The 22,463-nt window shown below is 36.5% G+C and overlaps 2 protein-coding genes across 2 annotated transcripts in view; one reads left to right on the forward strand and one right to left on the reverse strand.

Annotated features, from left to right (window-relative positions):
* The window catches only part of LOC120630876 (Golgi-specific brefeldin A-resistance guanine nucleotide exchange factor 1), a 51,640-nt gene that overhangs the window by 13,565 nt on the left and 15,612 nt on the right, over nt 1-22,463 (forward strand). Inside the window, exons 15-24 of the mRNA XM_039900194.1 lie at nt 1,541-1,689; nt 3,222-3,345; nt 3,825-3,949; nt 5,200-5,327; nt 6,852-7,074; nt 8,753-8,894; nt 18,206-18,315; nt 19,526-19,730; nt 20,868-20,986; nt 22,047-22,128. Of these exons, the coding sequence (XP_039756128.1) occupies nt 1,541-1,689; nt 3,222-3,345; nt 3,825-3,949; nt 5,200-5,327; nt 6,852-7,074; nt 8,753-8,894; nt 18,206-18,315; nt 19,526-19,730; nt 20,868-20,986; nt 22,047-22,128 (1,407 nt within the window). The remainder of the gene's footprint in view (nt 1-1,540; nt 1,690-3,221; nt 3,346-3,824; nt 3,950-5,199; nt 5,328-6,851; nt 7,075-8,752; nt 8,895-18,205; nt 18,316-19,525; nt 19,731-20,867; nt 20,987-22,046; nt 22,129-22,463) is intronic.
* Nucleotides 10,882-15,879, reverse strand: LOC120630877 (collagenase-like). The gene is made up of 5 exons (XM_039900195.1): nt 15,685-15,879; nt 14,654-14,921; nt 13,288-13,377; nt 11,938-12,134; nt 10,882-10,986 (listed from the first exon to the last, which is right to left on the reverse strand). The coding sequence occupies exons 1-5, from the start codon at nt 15,877-15,879 to the stop codon at nt 10,882-10,884; spliced, it is 855 nt and encodes a 284-aa protein (XP_039756129.1).

Genomic DNA, 22,463 nt, shown 5'->3' on the forward strand with positions numbered 1-22,463 from the left:
CCTTACACACGTACATACGTACAGGTCTTGTTTATAACTTCGACGACCTCCCTGGCGCAGTGGTGGGCACTGTGGTTTTACGTTGGAGGTCCCGGGTTCGATTCCCGACATGGGCACTTTGAGAATTTATAATTTCTGGATTTGCTCTTCTCTGGTCTGTTGGGAGGCTTCGGCCGTAACTAGTTACGACCCTACCGATATAGACTTGTCGCTAAGCGATTTAGCGTTCCGGTACGATGTCGCGTAGAGAGCGATTAGAGGTATGAGTTTAATATAACTGCCATATTCGCTACCCTCTTAGACTGCATCGTCACTAACCACCCAGGTGAGTTTGCAGTCAAGAGCTAACTTGTAGTGAAAATAAACAAAAAGTTATCATGACTGTGAAGTGCAAAGTATCTTTTAAAAATAGGAAAAATCCAAATAAAATGAAAAAAGATACATATGCTTTGAGAATGTATTTTATATTTATTTATTAGAATTAGAATACCAATCTATGAACAATAATTTGATAAAAATAAAAAGAATTACAAAGTAACATTAATATTTACAAAAAATATAAGCCGTCTAACTAACCGCCCTATTGTCCCTTTGAATTGCTAGACTTAGTCGTTGAGCTAAGTAATAAAAAAATTCGTGTCGGAAGAACATGGGACCACAGACGCAAGCGCCGCCAAAACGTAGTCATTACAAATAACGGAGTATTTACGGCGTAGAGTATTTAAGCATTCGAGCAGATTCGGCAGCCGCTAATGTATGCTATTATTTTTTTTATTTATATTGTCACAATGAACTTTTAACACTAAGATGTTATTGAAAGATTGTTTACTTTATTTATTTATACAATTACAAGTCCATTACAATGTACATAATTACTAAATTTTGGCAAAAGAATGTCAATCTAATGTTTACATTTGAAATGGAACCCTGTGAGGGCGCTGTAACCAGATTGAGAGGCGGTATCATTATCGAATAGGAAGTCGTTTATTTTATTTTGTAAATAAGTGTACATAGTAAGACATGTAAGAAAAAAACGCCTAGAGCTTGTGACAGAACTTGTCAGGGGAAGTACTTGTTTGATGCTTATTTCTGCCTCAAAACAGCATTGTTGCATTGCTGTGTACCGATCTGATATTTGCTAATTTCCTTCTTTAGGAGATAGAACTGTATGATATTTTTTTGTAAACTCCAACCTTGATAAAACTCCTATTTTTAAATCTTAAAAGTCATCGAAATCAGTTCAATTTAGCGTTGAATTGATACAAAATCACGTTAATATAATAATTAAATGAATATGCAATACGTGCTAACAAAAAAATCCTTACAAGCTAAGCACTTTTAACATACATGCATTTTTCATCAGTCATCTTAGTACCCATAACACAAGCTACGCTTACTTTGGGGCTAGATGGCGATATGTGTATTGTCGTAGTATATTTATTTATTTATTTTAGCTCGGGCCTGCATGCCAAAATTAGTTTTCTATGTTTGGAAGGTTAATAAATGGCCTCCATCTTTTGAATACTATAACCGTTTGCAGGAGTGTCACTAGGGCAGTCGAGTAAGGCGCAGGTGTCATTGCGACGCGCGTGCGCAGTGGCGGCGCGGCACGCGGACTGCGTGCGCGACAGCTGGCGACATCTGCTGGAAATTTTGAACACGCTGTATATAGGAAGACTGTTGCCCAAGGTACATTATTTACTATCATTATTTTTTTTACTATTATTTACTATTATTAATATTATTTACTATCATTATTATTATTATTTACTATCACTTTGTACCCATGTGATGTAATTTAGATGTGTCTGTGTGTGTGTAACTTCCGAACGGTTGAACCGATTTTCATTTAGTTTTTTTTTTGTTTGAAAGGTGAATTAGCTGGGAGTGTTCTTTGTTATCTTTGATCCAAGATTGCTACGCGTTGCCACAAAATGGCGGATGGAATATTTTTTTAAACTCTCAATATAAGTATCAAGTGAAGTGGCTTGACTAGTAGAATAAGGTACTCTACTACAACACTAACACTATATTGAAAGGGAATGAGGAATATTATCTAAAGAAATGAAACAAAAACTAGAAAATTATATTTTTGCGTACTGTATGTTAGGAACAAATTAATTGTTTTGTAGGGAGCTTTTAGTAACTCAGGTTTTTTAAAAATTTAAATTGAATTTATAGTTAGTTTTGTGTAAATGATTTAAAAAAAATCTTAACTATGTATTTTTTTCTCTTTAATATTGCTGGACATGTGGGAAGATACTGACCCCCAATTCATTTGATCAAATAAAAACTATTATTATTACTTTCAAAACAATAACAAGTATTCGTTACTGCAGCCATTAGCACTTTAATGAAGTAAAATGATTGTAAACGAATTAATTCAACGTCATTATTAAAATCCCATACCACGTTTTATTTGACTCTAAACTCTAGCTTAGCCACAACGTCAACAGATAGGAAGTGCAGATGTGGTCTAAGATGAGGCGCATGCCTAGAAGATGCCTGTTCACTCTTGTTTGTTGTTTCAGTTGTATTGGCTTACGACGATGACGATGATGATGAAATATGTCACTAATCTGTGGAAAGAACTCTTTTCTCGAGTTCATATATCGAACCTTTTCTTAAAGTCACCGATGTTTTTTACAGTGATAAGTGACATTTAAAATAGATTTAAAAGAGTTAAATGTTGTTTCGTGTATTTTCACAGAAACGCAATTTCGTCTTTATTTCAACTACCCATTGAAGGGAGTATTATAAACATTATTATATGTGTATTTCATTTTTGTAGAAATTCAGCATGGCGTGACTAAAAAAAGATGTGGCATGAAAATTCTTAGTCCGTTTTGCTAAGAATAAATAATAAATAAATAAATAAATATACAACGACAATACACACATCGCCATCTAGCCCCAAAGTAATCGTGGCTTGTGTTATGGTTACTAATATGACTGTTGAATATTTTTATGAATAATATACATAAATACTTATAATATACAAATAAACACTGAAAAACATTCATGTTCATCACACAAATATCTTCCAGTTGTGGGAATCGAACCCACGGCCTTGGACACAGAAAGCAGGGTCGCTGCCGACTGCGCCAGTCGGCCGACAAATGAATAACTTAAGTTATTTTGTATAGTTTATCAGAACTTCGACCTAGTTGTTCCATGAAGCACGACTTAAAGAGGTTTTGATGTCCGGTATTTCTGTTCAGACTCTGGTGGAGGCGGAAGACTACCTTTCTCCAGAAGGAAAGGTGTCACTTATACGTGAAGCGACGCGAGGCGACAGCGGACTTCTGTCCAGCATATATTCCTACATCGCGCTTGGAGAGAGCGGTATGTATTCTCTGTCGTTAAGGATTGTTCCCTTCTAATAAATGTAAATATATAACATGCCGTGTGTCGCAAAAACACGAATTCGACTGGGCTGATTTGATCTTTTTTTGTTTTGTTGGCATCAATACGGGGATGGTTTAAAAAAATCCATAAAAGAACAGCCGAAAGCCGGAGAATTTTTATTTTAGGGAATGACCACTTGGACAAAGTTAATACAATACATACAGTTTTCTATAAATAGATTGCATTTTCTTTAGGTTTTGCACGATCGATTTTTACTCAGTCTTGGGCCTTTGAAGATAAATAAAGTTTTGTGAATAAATAAATAAATAAAAATAATACTGCTGCCATACCAGTATTGTCAGTGATGTCACACAGATGAATAATGAAAAAATCTTGTAATCGGTTTAGGTATTATAATAGAGGAAAAATAGAAAATACTGACTTATATATATATGTAATAATCTTCTTTCCTCTAGGTATCAGAGTGCCGACTCCGTACGAGAAGAGCCTGATAGACGCAGCGACTGACTGTGTAGCTAAATGCAATTTCCCCGGCCTCCTGATCACTGAAACAAAGTTTTTGCAGCTCGAAAGCTTGCAGGTAATATTTATTTTTATATTTGCATCCCTTTTAGGTATGGTATTGAAAAACTATTATCCAAAATTAGCATTTATGAAAATTATTATTAATAGTACAAAAGAGAATTACCAGCACAGTATGGATCTTCGGCTATTTCCGACCAGTCCGGCCAGTTTTTGTATCCTGATAAATTTTATCAGAAAATAAAGCTAGATTATTCTTTTTTTATTCAATCTGGGTTTCGTTTGGAAACTCACTCTGGGTTTCGTTTGGAAACCCAGATTCAGAGAAAAAGTATTTTTAATAATATGTTATAACAAACCACTGCAGAAGTTTTAGCTCATACGATGGAAATATAATTATTTTCTCAACTCGTCGTTAAAAACAAAAACCGGCATGAGACTGAAACCATTATACAATGACTGAAATAAATTCAAGTTATTAGCACGCAAAAATTACAGTGATTTAAACCATAGGGCACTGACCCAAATTCTAGCTTTAGTTTTAAGTTTACGAATATGGTTATCGCCATCATCTCACTACCGTGTTCAATTTTGTTGTCTCAATTCTCATGTAATGTGCGTCAATCAATCAATCAAATCTTTATTTAATTAAGGCTATAGTTACAGCACTAATGAACGTCATACATATTTTTGTTTTATAAAAATTAATGCAAAAAAATAAAATAAAAACAAAACTATAATGATCAATAATTAATAATTAAAATAAAGTAAAGTTTAGGTTACAGCCTTAAAATATATAAGAGATGTTTAATAAAATTTTGTTCTAAAGCATTAATTAATTATTTATTGTATTATAATTGTTATATCACCACTATAGCGATCATTTATAAATTAATGTTTGGGTGAATTTAAATATTATGCATTTAATCCACCGTCAATATCCTATGTCCAAACTTCTTTATCATTTAAATGGTCTTTAACACAATAGCAGGCTTTCCTTATTAAAACGATTTTAACGTGTGCCTTAAATTTACTATCCGAAAGATCAGTGATGTTAAGAGGGATTTTGTTATAAAAACAGATCAAAAGTGAAACCTATGGGCATACTTGAATAAAGATATTTTTGACTTTTGACTTTGTTTGACTTCTAAGGGGATTACCTTAGAATTTTAAAATCCTTTCTAAGACACTTCTACGATGCTTAAAGACAATCTATTAACATTACAAAGTTTGTGTAGGTTTCTTTAGGATGTCTGTCAGTCGGTCAGGATATCTGTATAGTTATAGATAATATGGCGTTGTTTATAGGAATTGATTCGAGCCATGGTGGCTGTGGGAATCCCACCGGATTGCGACAGCATGCAACTGAATCCTCAGTTAGAAGACATCACAATATTCTTCTTGGAACTCCTTGGACAGACTTTAATACAAAACAGGTAAGTGAAAATTTGAGGACGAATGCGGACTAGAATGGATTGTTGTTATTTATTTAAAATAGACAACCAAGTACATGCTTTATGACATAGTATTAATGTGTCACATAGTAAATGTTCAACTTTTTGTAGGTTATCCTAGCATGCATTAAAGTGGGTAAGGCTTCGGCTTTCCTTTCGTAGAGACCTACCTAGCTCGAGCCCTAACACGCATCACTAACTTTTCGGAGTTATGTGCGTTTTTAATTTAAGCAACTTAAATATCACTTGCTTTGAACGGGAAAGGAAAACATCGTGAGAAAACCTGCACGTCTGAGAGTTCCCTAACGTTGTCAACGGCGTGTGAAGTCTACCAATCCGAACTTGACCAGCGTGGTAGACTACGGCCTTAAACCCTTCTCATTCTGAGAGGAGACGTTATACGTGTGATCACATATATTATTCTTAAAATTAACAATCGACTTACCAGAAACGGTCATAAATTAGTGATATCTGCATATCGTCTGCGAAAGGTGCAGAACTCCTTTGTGGGGTTGAGTATACGCTATTACCACATGATTCCTAAGGAAATTCTTGACCTACCAATGCATTAAAAAATGTGTAAAAACGCATCTAGTACAGCGAGGTTACTATACATTTGATGAATTCCTCAATGACAAGGTAGAATGGAAGCAGCCAGCCTCGCTCTCATCTCCCGCAAGATAGCAAAATGATTGTAAATGTTGATGTTGGAAAAGAGCAACTACTGAGTTTCTTGCCGGCTCTTCTCGGTAGAATCTGCTTTCCGAACCGGTGGTAGAGTCACACAAACATGCATACAAGACGTTTCAAAAGTGCTTATAAAGTAGGCCTACTTGAAATAAATGAATTTGAATTTGAATTTGAATTTGAAAAATATTCATCTGTCATCTTAATAATAATAATAATTTCATTTATTTGCATTAAACATGGGTTACATAATATGTGGTAAATAGGTACAAAATTAAAATGATCCAAACATGTTTTGCCATAAAGGCGTGCAAAATTTTTTACGGATACAAATCTGTTCAATTAGGCAATTTATTTGTTTTTAAGATTAATTCATTTAGTTTCAGTTTTAATAGTAAAATAAGGTAAATGTCAACTTCTTGGTCAACTCAAAAATGTCTGATTATATAAGTCAAATTTAGAAATGCCTACTTATAAAACCCACCAAATTTAAGTCAAATTTTATTTCAAAATAATAATTAATGTTATATTACCCATAACACAAGCTACGCTTACTTTAGGGCTAGATGGCGATGTGTTAACTGTCATAGTATATTTATTTATAGTATGTTTATTTCCTCAGAACAATGAATTTTAAAATGTAAAATGTAAATTGTTGATATTGGAAAAGAGCAACTGCTGAGTTTCTTGCCGGCTTCTTCTCGGTAGAATCTGCCTTCCGAACCGGTGGTAGAGTCACTACACACAGACAGACTTGACGTTTCAAAAGTGCTTATATTAGGCCTACTTGAAATAAATGAATTTTTTTTAATTTTTCAGAGACCGTGTAGAGGTCGTTTGGACGGACGTGGGTCCGCACATAGAGCGGATAGTGTTCTGGGCGGGGGGTTGCGGCGCGCACGCACTCACGCGCGTGCTGACCGCGCTACTGCGTACGAGTGCGCGCCTCATGCGCTGCGAGCAATGCGCTCCGCTGCTGCTACGCTACCTGACCCTGCTGTACCGGCTGCCGTACAAGTTGTTCTACCAACAAGCTGATGTGGTGAGTTTTATTTCTTCCCTTCTCTGTTCTCGATTTAATTGGTTTTTTGTGACAAAAATGGATTATGCATGTAGGCAACACATATATATCAGTTTATTTCATTTATTCATTCACACACCACAATACACTATAATAATATATTTCATAGTTAATATAAGTATTCGTATTGCATACATCACACTACGTGCACATTCCACACCAACTCATCCACATAACATAAATATATAATTATTTACAAATAAATTTAATTCACAAGCATACCCGGGCGAAAGCCGTAATATGCGAAAATAAACTAGGTCGTACGGCCGGCCGTCCGCGCCGACGCGGCTAAGTTCCCACCGCGATCGTCGCCTACGCGCCGGGCGCTGGAGTGCAGTCCAAACCTTCCGCACGACTCGACTGCATGCGAATTCGACCTATCATTAGACTTTTTATGTGCGCACCGTCTCTTATATTTTATTTCGTGTCGTCTTTAATTTGCCGTGTCATGTACTCTTCTTGTTATAATGAATTATTATACTTCTGATTGGAAAGTCTTCGTGCGTGTTCATTTAATCTAACCTAACGCGCCCCCTAAAATGCAGCTTTTTATACCGCCATCTCTGTAAATGTATGCGAAAAAAATTACGATTCCTAGCTCCGCTGCTGTGTTAAAGATAAAAATACATTTGTGTTTCTAATATAGTCATATAAAGTACCACTTATTCACCGTAGTTTTATCCGCATTTTAATCCATTTTTATTATGTTACGTTACTTGAAATAGACACATAGACGAAAACTACTTTCCTGTACGTATCAACTCATTTCCGGCCCACTAAAAAGCACGGGTCAAACATGTACCAAAATAAAAACTCTTGAAATGCGCCATCCCTTTTTTTGACCGAAGAAGTAACACATTCCAAGAGCTTGTATTTTGGTATGTTTGATATAGCTATAAACATTGTTTTAAGAAATTATAGGTAATATTATTTAGTTTTATAATAGTTTAAAAAACAATAATATTCACATTTTTCGGTATTACGAGGCGAATAAAAGAAAATTACGTGATTTTTCTATAAACTTTGAGTTTATTTATTTATTTTTAAATTGTTTCATTTCATTTTATATTGATTTAATATCTTGAATTGATAAATTATATGATAACAGTTTGTTAATAAAAAAGACAGTAAATACAAAAAAATAATTTAAAAATAGCGCAGCATGTCAGGAATCTCTACGGATATATGGATTAGATCTCTAGTTAATATAATAATAATATAATATAATATACATTTATTAACCAAAATTCACAAGTAGACTTAAAACTATTATGGTGTAATCATAAATTCTTACGAATTTTACCGTACACCACCGTGCCGTCGACAAAAGGTAACATCTGAAGAAATTAATTAACACCCACCTAATTACTACATCAATCAAGATATTCCATATTAATAAAATTCCCTCAATATGATTAGGTAGATACATCGGAAGTTTAAAATTGGTAGTAGGTAGGCAGGTAGGTACTATAAATATATTTTAATATTAACTAACAATCGTATTTAAACCTATATCCTATAACTTTATTAAATATCGATATCGAATATTATATAATAATTTTGTCTAAACGTTCAATAAACGCCGGGCGGTCACTTAGCCCTGGGACACATTGTATATTGATTATTGTGTATCAAACAGATCTCGTCCGGGCTGTACGAGCTCGTGAAGACGTCCGCGCAGAACGTGCACAGTGCGAGCGAGTGGGGGGTTCTGCTCGCGTTGCTGGCAGCGGCGGGCGCCGGCGCGTGGCCTCGGGGGGCGCCCGCCAGCGCCTACACCGGTAAGTCCATTGATGACAACGGCCCTAGTACTGACATTGTTAAAAGTAAAAATAAACTTGTAGTGCAGTTTACTGGGCTGCATAAAATTAGTAATTCATTTAAGGGTAATTGTACATCTTTTTATAACAAACTACCAGATGAAATCCTTATGATCTCTCTCAATAAGTTCAAAGATTATATAAAACGTAAGCTTATAGAAAAATCCTATTACAATATTATAGTCCAAGATCCAAGTCCAAGAGCCACCAGACGTCACGTATTTTCTGACGAAGGAAATGTGGACGATTGAGTAGTGTTAGTATGTACTAAGAACGTATGCCTACCTGCTAGCTTGCTTAGAAGGCCAATTTTCACGTATCAGGTAATCAATGTACATAAAAACATTACTTAGCTCACGTAAATTCTCGAGCTAAATTTTACATATATTTTAGGCAATATCCTTAACAATAATTCGCTAATCCTCCCAGACACTTTCCGTCGGCCAATATTGTTTTGCAGAAGCTCCCAAAATAATTACTTAACTTCATATAAATTCTGATGCTCCATTTTTATATATGTCCATCAGACAACTATTTTAAAACCTTTTATAAAAAGACAGACCGATCCAAGGGGCCAATCATCCCTAAACTTAATTTTAATGCCTCTGTGGGTAGGAGCGCGAGGGCATTATCCTTCCTATCACTATCCAGCTTTAGTTTTAAGTTAACGAATGCAGTTATCACCTTCTCTAACATTAGTGTAACATGTTAAGTGCCTGTAATAAGGTCTACATGAATAAAACATTTTTGAATTTGAATTTGAACTTTGACACAATCTTGTTCAATTTAAATCAATTGTCTTTCTCCAATTTGCTCGGAAATAACTTTATCTTATACTAATAGATAAAGCAGATGAGTTGCAACTCGGTCGAAATATTGACAAATCCCAACATATGATCGTTGTATCTACCCGTTGAACTAAATTTAAGAAATGTTGAGTAACCATGACAATCTTAGTTTAAAATCTTTAGGTTTTTTGTTTGTTTACTTTAACGCGATGATATGAGGAACTACTGGTCCGATTTGATGAATTATTTCAGTGTTGAAAATATCGATAGAGGCTAAAGGCTGTATATCGTCACGCTATCATATATCATATAACAATAGGAGCATAGCACCAATGAAGAATGTCGGTTTTTTTTTCCTTTTGAGAGCTACCGCTGCGTGCGCTACATAAACGGTTAAAGTTTCGATTTAATCATGTATGGCAATGTTGTTTACCGTCCGTCCGTCTGTCCGGCCGTCATAAGATACCGATATATATTAATAATTAATTAAAGAATATTGAAAAACTGGAAATTTAAAGGGTCCCATTACAAGAAACTTTTTTTTTACTTTGTTGTTCTTTAATCGATTTTAATACTACACGTAGTGTAAATAACATGTTGCACATTAGAGTATTATTAAAACCTTACTCACTGTGGGAGGAGACTCGTGACCCATTATCGGCCCACTACAGAGGTAGTGGCCGGTAATGGGTTAATATGATAATAATGAATTTCAAATGAATAACTCTAACTCACTCTCACTCTAACTTTTTTAAGTTATGTGCGTTGCGCAATTTAAACGACACTTGCTTTAATGGTGGATTAAAAAATCTTGAGGAAACCTGCATGCCTGAGTGCTCTCCATAATGTACTTTAAAGCGTGTGGAGTCCATCAATCAGAACTTGGCACTCGTGATGTACCCTTAAACCCTCCTCATTGTGGGAGGAGAACCGTGTAGTGGGTTGATATGATGATGAGGATGATGAATTTCCAACTTAGCAATAATAAAAAACGCTAGACTATTTTATTTACTAGCAATGCATCTTAACAACATATCCTACTTTATTTGGGACTAACGGAATAGGGAATAGGTTTTTCAAGCAAGATCAAAACTTCACACATGCACAATTAAACATTTTATATAACGATAATTTACAAAAGACGGTAGGAATCAACAGATTTATAAATGCGAACGGATCCATGCGGCGAATGAGGTGACTCTGGCGAAGCCCGCCGGATGGCCTCGCGTGCATCCCTCGCGGTGGTTGAACGATACGATGCCGATCTGGTTAACAAATAATGTCATGATATACTGATCTACTTTAATTGTAAAAGGCTTCTTTATTGACAAAAGCAGCTGTTGCTCGCGGCTTCGTACGCGGTTTTTTGGGTTTCATTAATCCTGCGGGAACCGTACATTTTTCCGGGATAAAAAGTAGCCTATGTGTTAATCCAGTGAAATTGGTTCAGTCGTTTTTGCGTGAAAGAGTAACAAACATCCATCCATCCATCCATACAAAATTTCGCATTAATAATATTAGTAGGATATTTTTAGACGCCCCCCTGGCTCCGTGATGCGTTGTGTCCTGGCGTTGATGCCTTAAAAGTTCCATCCACTGCAAAATTTATAATTTCATTCTGATCAGGTAGAAGGCTTCGAGGTGCCGCCAAGCGTCTTATTCCGGTGCGAGGTTACGTTTAATATAACTGCCACATCCCTAACAGGTTAATCCGTTACCATCGTTTATTTAAACGTTTTATTTAAATAGCCAACATGGTTTTATTTGAAGTATTTCACGTATTACAAAATGTACGTGGAACAAGTCGCGGGCAACCGCTACTCAGTAAATACGTGTGTAATGAAAAAACAGAAAGACAAAAATTATTTATGAGATTGCGCGTCTAGTTTCGAACCCCATCAGGGCTCTTAGTCACACACACTGATGCTTATCATCGTCGCATGGCTGCTACTGGCTACCCATAAGCGGGAACCATGCGACGATGATACGAAGCTAGCGGCCCGCACGCCTCAACTCCAAAAAGACGGCTCGGTTTGCACGCATCAGTGTGCGTCGTGCCGTGGCGCTCAAGCTCATGACTTAGAGCCCAAATGGGTTCGGAACTCGTCGGGCAATCTTGACGAAAATTCAGCCGTTCATCCGTCAATAAAGAATTTAAACTGATCGCACGACAGTTTAAATTCCAAAATAGATAAAAATTAGTTAACGAAACTGACCAGCTCACGGTTAGTGCCAGAGCCGATTGCGAGGGGTCCTCCAGAGTCTCCTCCGCAAGTGCTTCTGCTGTTTGCCGTGGCGGTACACAGCGTGGATGAAATGATGACATCGTTGCCGAAAGTCCGCGCGCATGCTTGGTTAGTGATGACTTGCAAGTTCACGTGGCTCAACACTTGGGTAATGCCGATCTGGCCGCCTGGAAAATAACATGATCCTGCTAGTGAGGTTAAAACAACTTAAACTATTATAAAAAAAAAATATTCTTGCCCATATTTCTGACTAAATCGTTATCCGCTTGTTAAAGTATTACTGTATCAGTAATACTTTCTCTATTAAAAAGCATGTCTAGGTTACCTTATTATTTATTTTTCGGGATTTAATCGAGTTCCTGTGTCGGCTATTAAAAGCTTCCCGTCCCGCAACTTACAGGAAAAAGGATATTTTTATCCCTATTATTTTTATCTTTGTTGTCTACTTATTAAAGTAACAATACATTAATTCCAAAATGTCTTGACCACTTTCTTCTTTTATTATCGCTTATTTCATTCATGTTCGATGCAAATGAGTTGACAGAATTTGTGCGCGGAGCCCTATTCTGCAAAACATCATCTGCCCTCTTCTCACCCTGTAGATCGGTTGCAATTATATTGATTATTATAATTATTATCTTTTAGCGGTGCCTCCGACAAACGAAGGTTGGCAATCAGTTTCGTAAATACTTGTCTTTTATTCGCGACGCGAGTCTACTCTCTGATGCTATGAAACCAGGACTCTTTTCTGCGACCAATGCCTGTTATTCCGGCAAAATTTCCCACCAAAATAACTTGCAGGAGCTCATATCTCACGTGCCCAAGTTATTCAACTTTATAGTGTGCAAAAGTTTGTTGTTTTGGTTCACGCGTTGCAGAACTTCCACATTATAAACTTTATGAATCCAACTAATGGCAAACATCTGTCATGTCATGTCATGGCTGAATGCCGACCTATCAAATGCTTCTACACGTTTCGTGAGGTCTTCTATAATAGTTCAAGCATCCGTATAGAAGTATGGGCTAGATGCAACAAATTCGGAGAAAAATGCGCAAAGGGATTTTAAGTCTGCGGCTGCAGTAGTTTTGTTAATTCTGAGAAAGGTACTACTGCAATCCGAGTCTTAATTTCCTGATCACTGCTCCAGGTATCATTAAGCCACGTACCTATATATTGATCATTGCTAACAAACACAACTTCGCATTTATAATATGAGTATGGATTCATTTATAGATATAATCCTAAGTCTCATATAAGCCATTTTGACATAATAATATTGATTAGTAGAGATACATTATCGTTTGGTCGATTAGACTTACCTTCCTCAGTTCTACCGAATCCAGCCGCAGTGGCCCACGCTCCAGCGTAGTTATTATTGCCACTAGGGATTCTGATGATATTAACAGCGTCTGCAATAATTTGTTTATTAAAAAATTAACAAGTGTCGCTTGTGCCCAAATGCTACGAATAATCTGTAAAGCAACGTTGTTCGATGCCACAATAACTGGCACATGGCTTAACGCCATGTCTTAATCTGATTGACACTTTGTAAAACGAATTCCTTGCATGCCCTGCGCATTGATACTCTGTTTATAGGCCATGGTTCGCCACTTCGTGAGGTAGACCATCTGTTAGGTCCGCCCAATAAAACTACCAAAAAAAAAGGGACAGTCTTTATTGACCTGTTTTTTTTTATAGATGTTAAAATTAAAGCTAAATAGTATTCATGCACATTATTTTTTATGTTTAATCCTGGTTAGAGCGCTTCTTATTCTTAATACAGAAAAAAACAGTTTTCATCTCATAATATGTACAGTTTTGATGAATAAAATAAACGATAAAAATAGTATAAAACCTGTATACATCTCAGACACAGTATCTATATATATAAAAGAAAGTTGTGTTAGTTACACCATTTATAACTCAAGAACGGCTGGACCAATTTTTATGATATTTGATTTTTTTGATTTCTCTTAGACCGGAATAGGATAATAAGTATTAAAATATAACGTTCATAAAAAAAAATGATTCGCGGTAGGAAGTTCGCCGGGACAGCCAGTTTATAATAAATACTATAATAGAGCGGTGATAGCGCATTGGGTAGGTGCTCGACTTCACCTTCGGGGGGCTGAGTTCGAATCCCAGCACGCACTAACTAACTAACTCTAACTTATGTGGGTTTGTGGGTGGGTTAAAAAGTTATGTGGGTTTTAAGCAATTAAAATATCACTTGCTTCAACGGTGAAGGAAAACATCGTTAGGAAACCTGCATGCCTGAGAGTTTTACATAATGTTCTTAAAGGTGTGTGGAGTCCAACAATCCGCACTGGGCCAGCGTGGTGGACTACGGCCTAAGCCTTTTTCGTTTTGGGAGGTCCGTTCTCTGAAGTGGGTCGGTAATGTTAATATGATGATGACGATACTTTATTATAGTCATCAATCCATACCGGCCCACCACAGAGCATGGATCTCTTCCCACAATGAGAAGCAGTTAGGTGTACTTCATACGCATTTGAGAAAGTTATGGAGAACTCTCAGGCATGCAGGTTGCCACACAAATAATGTTATCCTTCACCTTGAAACGAACATGACTTAAAAAAGCTAGAGGTGAGTACCGGGGTTTGAACTCTTTGCTCTAAAAATTAAAACCTTTCGCCTCTCATACTCCTGGAAACGTATACTCACTGTTTGTTGCAACCTCTCTAATTATTATAACAGCCAGGTCGTTGTGAAGATCGCTTTCCCTGTAGTTGGGATGCAGTGTCACTTGGTCAGTTAATTGCCGAATACCGCCGGTAAACAGGCGAACCGACCCAAGAACCACGGTGACTTGACGCCCATGGAAGTTGCCATGCCGCCAGCAATGAGCAGCGGTCACCAGCCTTGTTCTGGAGATAAGGGAGGATCCGCATACTGACTGAACGTTTATCGTCAAATCTATAAGCATACCACCCTGAAAATGTTAAATTCTTTAATAATATATAAAAAACTCATTTATTTCAAGTAGGCACAGTTTATGAGTACTTTTGAAACGTCAAGTCAGTCTGTTTGTAGTGACTCTACCACCGGTTTGGAAGGCAGATTCTACCGAAAAGAAGCCTGCAAGAAACTCAGCAGATTGCTCTGTTGCAATGATTTCTGTTAATTCGTCAAAACAAAGATCTGGAATGAATTTCCAACTTCAAAAAGTTTCATCTAAGGCGCTGTCATCACTAAGCATAATGTGTTTTATAAGAACATGACTGAACCGAACACTATATATAATAGTTATCACAGTTGCAAATGGCGCCATGCAGCGGCCATATTGTATTTTTTTTAATGTATTGTCAGTGTTACTCGGGATGATGTAAGAATTCTTATGATACGTTATACATCCAGACCTGTTTGAGCATTTAGAAGTAATAGTATAATCAAGAAACTGATATACATCATACAAGAAAACATTAATCTCCTATTTAGTACAGTTGTAAAAATTAATAAACATATATTTGGAATACTAATATTATAAATGCGAAAGTGTGGTTGTTTGTTTGTCTTTCTCTACGCCCTAACAAAGAACCGATTAACTTGATTTTACGCATAGATTTAGTTGCAAGTTCGCAAAGTGCATAGGCTACTGTTTATCCCAAGAAAACCAACCTAACCGGAAACGCGGGCAAGAATAAACCAACTGTTAGAAAGTTGATTGATAAGATAAAAGTCCTAAGTAACCTTACCATGTGTGGGTGGTTTCCTAATAAGGAGGTCTGACCGCCTGTGATCCTCGCTCCATCAAAATCCATGGACTCCTCCGCGATTTTGATCCTCCTCGCCTCTGGAATGCCAATCTCTTCATGGTAGCTCCTAGTTATTGGCGAATACTGCTCTGCTGAGGTCAAGGCCAGACCAAATACGACCAGTAGCAATCTCATGTTGGCGAGAATAACTAAATAAATAATTGGCTAAAGAATTACTAAACTTACTGATATCAATTAGTATCTTATCTGTGCTTCTTTTATTGAGGATTATTATAATAAATAATTCTAGTCGCTACGTAAATTTTTATTCGTTTGAATTTTATCAATTAACTAGCGGTCGCTCGCGGCTTGGTCCGCGTAAGAGTCAACCTTAAAAGAGAAACATGCTTTTTATTAGAACTTTTAAAGAAGAACAACTTTGTCATACATGGTTGTATCGAAACTTTAACCGTTTACGCAGCGCAGGCAGCGGAAGCTCTCAAAAGGGGGGAAAGTAACCCGAATTTGAAACATTCGTTGGTCTATATTCGTTGGTTTATTGGTCTTAGCGTGATGATATATAGTCTAAAGCCTTCATCGATAATGGATCTCCATTTTTTTTAATCGAACCAGTAGTTCCTGAGACCATCGCGTTTAAGTAAACAAACAAACAAACTCTTCAGTTTTATGTATTAGTATAATATCTATGAACACATCTGCTCATAGTCAAGGACTGATCGCAGGATAACAGTAGAAAAAAAAAAATGTATTAGTATATAAGAAATTTACAACAAAATCCCGGAACATATAAAAGAAAAAGAAAGTATAAACTTATTTACAAAATCCTTGAAACATTACTTGCTGGATAAAGTTTATTATAAAATAAATGACTTCCTAAATGAGAATATTTAATATTGACAATAATGATACCGCCTCTCAATCTGGTTACAGCGCCCTCACAGGGTTCCATTTCAAATGTAAACATTAGATTGACATTCTTTGCGAAAATTTAGTTATTATGTATATCTATATGACATTGTAATGGACTTGTAATTGAATAAATAAATAAGATATTAGCTGAAACATTCTTCCTGATGATGTTGTTTTAGATTATTTTCGTGCGGTTGGTTTAAGAGTTTTTTTTTTTATTATAACAACAAGTTAGCTCGTGACTACAATCCTAACGGATTGTAATCGATGATGCAGTCTGAGATGGTAGCGGGCTAACCTGTTTGGGATTATGGTAGTCATACCCCTAATTTGTTTCTACGCGACATCGCACCGGAACACTAAATCGTCACGGCACCTCAGCGGTACGTCTTTGTCGGTAGGGTGGTAACTAACACAAGTCTTCCACCAGACCAGATCAGAGTAAATTCATGCCCCTGCCGGAAATCGAACGCTGCACCTCCTACTTAAATTCACAGCGCTCACCGTTGCGCCAGGGAGGTCGACAGAACTGTAATAAAATCAAACCCTATCGGAGTTCTTATTCATAAGCCTGATAGAATGGCGCAGCAGCAAGAGCATACTTTAACCAAAACCAACGGGAGTTGAACCGTTCATTTCCATCGTTATCGTTCAATAACGATAATGTTTGTTTATTCAAAAATATACGCTAAATACCAGCTTTTGACGCAGATTGGCGAAGTTTGGAGCGACCCTGCTTTCCTTGGACTCGGAAAGCAGGGTCATTCGATTCCCACAACTGGAAAATGTTTGTGTGAAATGAACATGAAAGTTTTTCGTTTTTTATGTATTCATAATAATATTCAGTAGTCATCTTAGTACCCATAACACAAGCTTCGCTTACTTTGGGGCAAGATGGCGATGTGTGAATTCGTCGTAGTTTGCATTGCATTGTCGTAGTGAATTTAGCATAAATGTAATTTTAGAATTTAGCTTGTAGTTATTCACGACCAATGATTGTCGACGGCGCAGGGTGTAACGGTAAAACTCTTAAGAGTTTATGTTTTACACCTTTTAAATATAAAACTTTTATTTTGTACTCGCTGTTGCCCGCAACTTCGTCTGCGTCTGATTTTGATTTTGGATGTGGCATTCAATTTAGTTGTAGTTCTAAAAAAAAAAGTATTCAGTATCGCTTAGCCTTAAATGAGGGATTTGCTGCTGTGCGCTGAGGAGTTCTGTGCTGTATCTCAAACCACATTAATCAGATCTATACAAAGTTTAGTCAAAATTAAACACATATTATAACATCTATAACACAAAAATAATTATTTAAATCGGTTATAATTTGTCAGAGTTATGGTGAAAAATCGTCAAACACTTTCATCCCCTCTCCCAAAGGAACCAAGCTTAATGTCGGGATGAAAGTATCCTATATTACTTCTGACACTTCCAAGAATATGTGTACAAAGTTTCATGAGGATAGGTTAAGTAGTTTTCGCGTGAAAGCGTAACAAACAAACTTACATTGACATTTAGTAGGGATTTTTCGATTAAATAAATAAATACAGTAAAATAAACTTATTTATAAAGAGAATATTTCTACTTCTAGCTGGTTCCAGCCGCTCCGAAGGCTCAGAGGATGAAAGTGAGAGGCAGCCGACCAGCGTCTCCTCAGAAAGTGAGCTTTCTCACTCTCCGCAAACACAGGGATGGATATTGGTAAGGCTTAAGATAGATCAAAGTCGGACAAGGCCTAGGCCAAAAAGATTCCTAGGCTTAAATTTGCCTTTCACCGATCGATTTTCACTATGCAACTCATATAACCTAGTTTGTCTATAGTTCTTACCACAAGGTGTGGTATTTGTTGTTGTCACAGTTTTCATTTTTCGTACAGAATAATTGAAAAAAAAAACAATTAAAGTAAAAAAAAGTGTTAGTTTACGAGTCCGCTAAACTTGACGATCCGTCGCCGAATGCACAGGCGCCCCTGGTGGAATAAAATGTACATAATATCTATAGATATAGATATATCACCATCCATGTTAATTTTACATGGATATATATAGATATACAGTCTTGCAGTTTTCGTTTTTTATTAATTGCAATTAAACTACACTGAATTAATTAATCATTCGCATTCAGTGACCTACAATCGTCGATTAGAATTTAAAAAAAAAAAAAATAACTCAAATAATGGATTTTTTCACAAGTTAGAGTGTTTTCGGGTTTCACACATGACGGACAGGACAATTTTTTGACCTATTTTGGTGTTTTTTTCCAATTCTATTGCAGTAGAACAACGCTATAATAAGAAAAATAGCCGCCGAAATGAGGCGAAAAAAATTTTCGTAGATCGTAAAGCACTCTCTGATGCTTCGCATCATGAGTCGTGCAAAAAAATGGTAAAAAAGACTAAAATTAAATAATTCACATGCAAACGCAATAGCATCCTTATCGCTTGATGGTATCTTGTCTGGAACCCTGTCGTTGAAAAATCATGATTATTCCCCATATTGCTAATACGGGGAAAGTGAAATGTGCAATTTTGTTTTCTTTATGACAGTTATAGCCTATGTGGTGTTAGGGCTGTATCTGATTTCTTTCAGTTAAAACTATGGCAGTGGGTTACTGAAAAACTATTAGTGTTTCGGTTTCACATATAATTTTCACAGATAAGTCTCTGAGACAGTACATCATGTAATTCTAAAGCCTTCACAGGCGTATTATTTCGGTTTTCATTTACACGTTGTATTTACTGTGCTGTCTACCAGAAGGAGAAGTGATGAAAGCTTCTGAAGCAATAACATTGCTCAAAAAGCGTCACTCCATGATAACCACGACCACTATGACAAGAGTTTAGTAGAAGACGACGGCTAATGTAAGACTGGAAGAATAAAATACCGGAGTGTATAGTTTTAACTCCTTTCAGGTGAAGAACGAATCGGCCAGCGCAACAGAAACCGTCGAGTTGGAGCTGGAGCAAGTTTCCCTCCGGCCGCATCGGAGCACGGCGCTTGCTCGTTGTGTAGAGGCGCTTGCTCTTGTGATCAGGGACGTGGCGCACGTGACGCCGCACAACTGCCGCGCTGCCGTGCGCTGTGTCAGGTTGATGGCAAAGGCTACATTACAGTCTGGTGAGTATATACTTTTTCTTACTGCCCCTTTTGTAAACTGATTATATATATAACAATACAAAAAAAATAAAAAAAATGTTTTAGTATATAAGAATGTGCACCAAAATTTACAACAAAATCCCGGAAAATATAAAACAAAAAGAAAGTATAAACTTATTTACAAAATCCTTAAAACATTACTATATACTTTTTCTTACTGCCCCTTTTGTAAACTGATTATTTCCTGGGGTTGCTCCGGTATAATGAAACGAGCGTACTATGCAGGTTATGTGTGGCATTTGGTGAGTGCGATGTGTTAACGGCAGCCTAAAATTAGCGATGTGGTACACAAATCATCATGGACTATATAGAATTTAGTCATACATACATAAGTAATGGAAGCAACTTATAAGTTTTGATTACAGAAAGTGGGTCGTTCGTTATGAAAACAAGCTTTAAAAGACTGGGAAGAGATTCAGGTTATTTCTTCTTGTATAACGGCGCTACAGTATTCAGTAGAAATTGCAACAAATTTATTTATAAGCCAATTTAGAAAATTAATCTATAGTAATCTAATCTATGTCTTAATCATTAAATTCAGTTTAGTAGTTTAGTTTTTGAGTAAAAATAGCTGGCAAATATATATATAACTCCCTAGTGTATTTTTACTTATAGACGAATAATATAATGGAGTCGGTTTTATATTTTTCCACAATCCTAATAATCCATTTTGAGCTTCGCCAAAATGGACAAAAACTTAAATTTCATTGACAGCGTTTACATAACTTAAAAATAAAAGCCGTATAACGTCGACGCCGACGAAAGAATGAGAAGTATAGTATAGTATCATACTGAATGGTCGTGCTCTTAAATATGTTAAACATCTAGGATATGTTGTATATGTTGTTACTGATGACAAAACATCATCATCAACCGATGGACGTCCACTGCTGGACATAGGTCTTTTGTAGGGCGCTCCAAACTCCACGATTCTGGACCGCTTGTATCCAGCGGCTCCCCGCGACTCGTTTGATGTCGCCTGTCCACCTGGTTGGGGGTCGACCAACGCTGCGTTTATCGGTGCGGGGTTGCCACTCCAACACGTAAAGAGTAATAATTATAATAATTTATTTAATCTATTTACTTTATTCTGTCTAGGAAGGAAAGCGGTGAGCAAAGACGATCGTCGAAGTGGTTCGGCGCGACGCAAGACGCGTCAAGACTCCAGCGATGAAGAGATCGACACACAGGATCACTATCACGTAGTCAGCATTAAGGTATGAGATGTATAATTCACATTCACAGAATTGTGAACATCCAAAACCCTCATTCAACGATTATTGTATGCAGTGCATTGTGTCCAAAAATTGTAAAAACGCCCCGTCCACGTCTCACTTCACATCCGCGGAATGTTGCTAGCTCAAAGGGTTTTGTCCATTTTCCCATTTTATGCTAAACGTTTGGGTTTTGATGCTTCAATATATGTACACAGTTTCTGTATGTTCTTAATTCTGGGTCCTTTTTTTTTTTTTATTAGAATACCCGACCCCGTTCTTTGCCCGCGTGTAAACTCATTGTTGTCCAGGGGCAAATTACTCTCCGTCCTTTCAAAAATCAATTTGATCGGTTTATAAGTTAGGGCGTTAAGACAGTACAAACAAACGAACACAGTTACGCATTTATATTATTTAGCAAGGTTTTGCGGTATCTTTCTTTAATACGCATGATGACGATAACAAAGAATCGTTAAAATATTGAATTCATCTAATGATTAAGGTGTTTTGGAAAACGTATGTTAAAAGTGAGATTTCTATTTCTTTTCTATACATAAAATCTTGCGATCCGCCTTGACAGTTGAAACGCCGAATTAAAATTTATGACGTCACTTCTATATAAACATTTTGTAGCGCTTGAATTTCGAAAATCTCTGCGTATATCAAGTATTTTGTGATTTCGAACTATCAGTTTTTTGTTATCAATACCAAAATCAATAACTTTCGGGAACAATGACTTTCTAAAGCTCTAATAAGCCTATGACGTCACGAGTACGGCCATAACACCCGGCGAGCGTTTTCGAGGGACATATTTTTACATATTATTTGCAATTTATATCAACAAAACATTTAATATCCAAACATCATATGCAGTAATACAAAATTATACAAAATTAGAATCTTATTTATATGAATACAACTTTTGCTAATCAAATTGTGTAGGAAGAAGTATATAATGTGTCAAGAGTTAATATTTTCAGTAACGAACCGTTTTTTATTTATCATTATCTTATTCCAGCCAGATGAAACAATAAGACGTGTTTGTATTTTCTTTGTATTTTAGCTCCTAGACCTGATGCACACTCTCCACAGCCGAACCGCGCAGATATTCAAGTGGTGGCGCGACGAGGCCGACCAGGGTCAAGGTACTTCATTTATTTAACGGTACTTCATTAATGACGGCCGATATGCTCAGTTGGCAGCGACCCTGCTTTCTGAGTTCAAGGCCGTGGCTTCGATTCCCACAACTGGAAAATGTTTTTGTGATGAACATAAAAGTTTTTCAGTCACTGGGTGTTTATATGTATATTATAAGTATTTATGTATATTATTCAATGAAATATTCATCTTCTTTGGGGCTAGATGAACATAAAAGTTTTTCAGTCACTGGGTGTTTATATGTATATTATAAGTATTTATGTATATTATTCAATGAAATATTCATCTACTTTGGGGCTAGATGGCGATGCGTGTATCTCGT

This window comes from Pararge aegeria, chromosome 17 (assembly GCF_905163445.1).
Source record: "Pararge aegeria chromosome 17, ilParAegt1.1, whole genome shotgun sequence".
Classification (NCBI taxonomy): domain Eukaryota; kingdom Metazoa; phylum Arthropoda; class Insecta; order Lepidoptera; family Nymphalidae; genus Pararge; species Pararge aegeria.

Coding starts and splice junctions, on each gene's coding strand:
- LOC120630877 (XM_039900195.1), bottom strand. CDS start 15,879: ATGAGATTGCTACTGGTCGTATTTGGTCTGGCCTTGACCTCAGCAGAG. Junction 12,135..13,287: donor ATTCGGTAGAACTGAGGAAG/GTAAGTCTAATC, acceptor GTTATTTTCCAG/GCGGCCAGATCGGCATTACC. Junction 10,987..11,937: donor CTGGCACTAACCGTGAGCTG/GTCAGTTTCGTT, acceptor TTTGTTAACCAG/ATCGGCATCGTATCGTTCAA.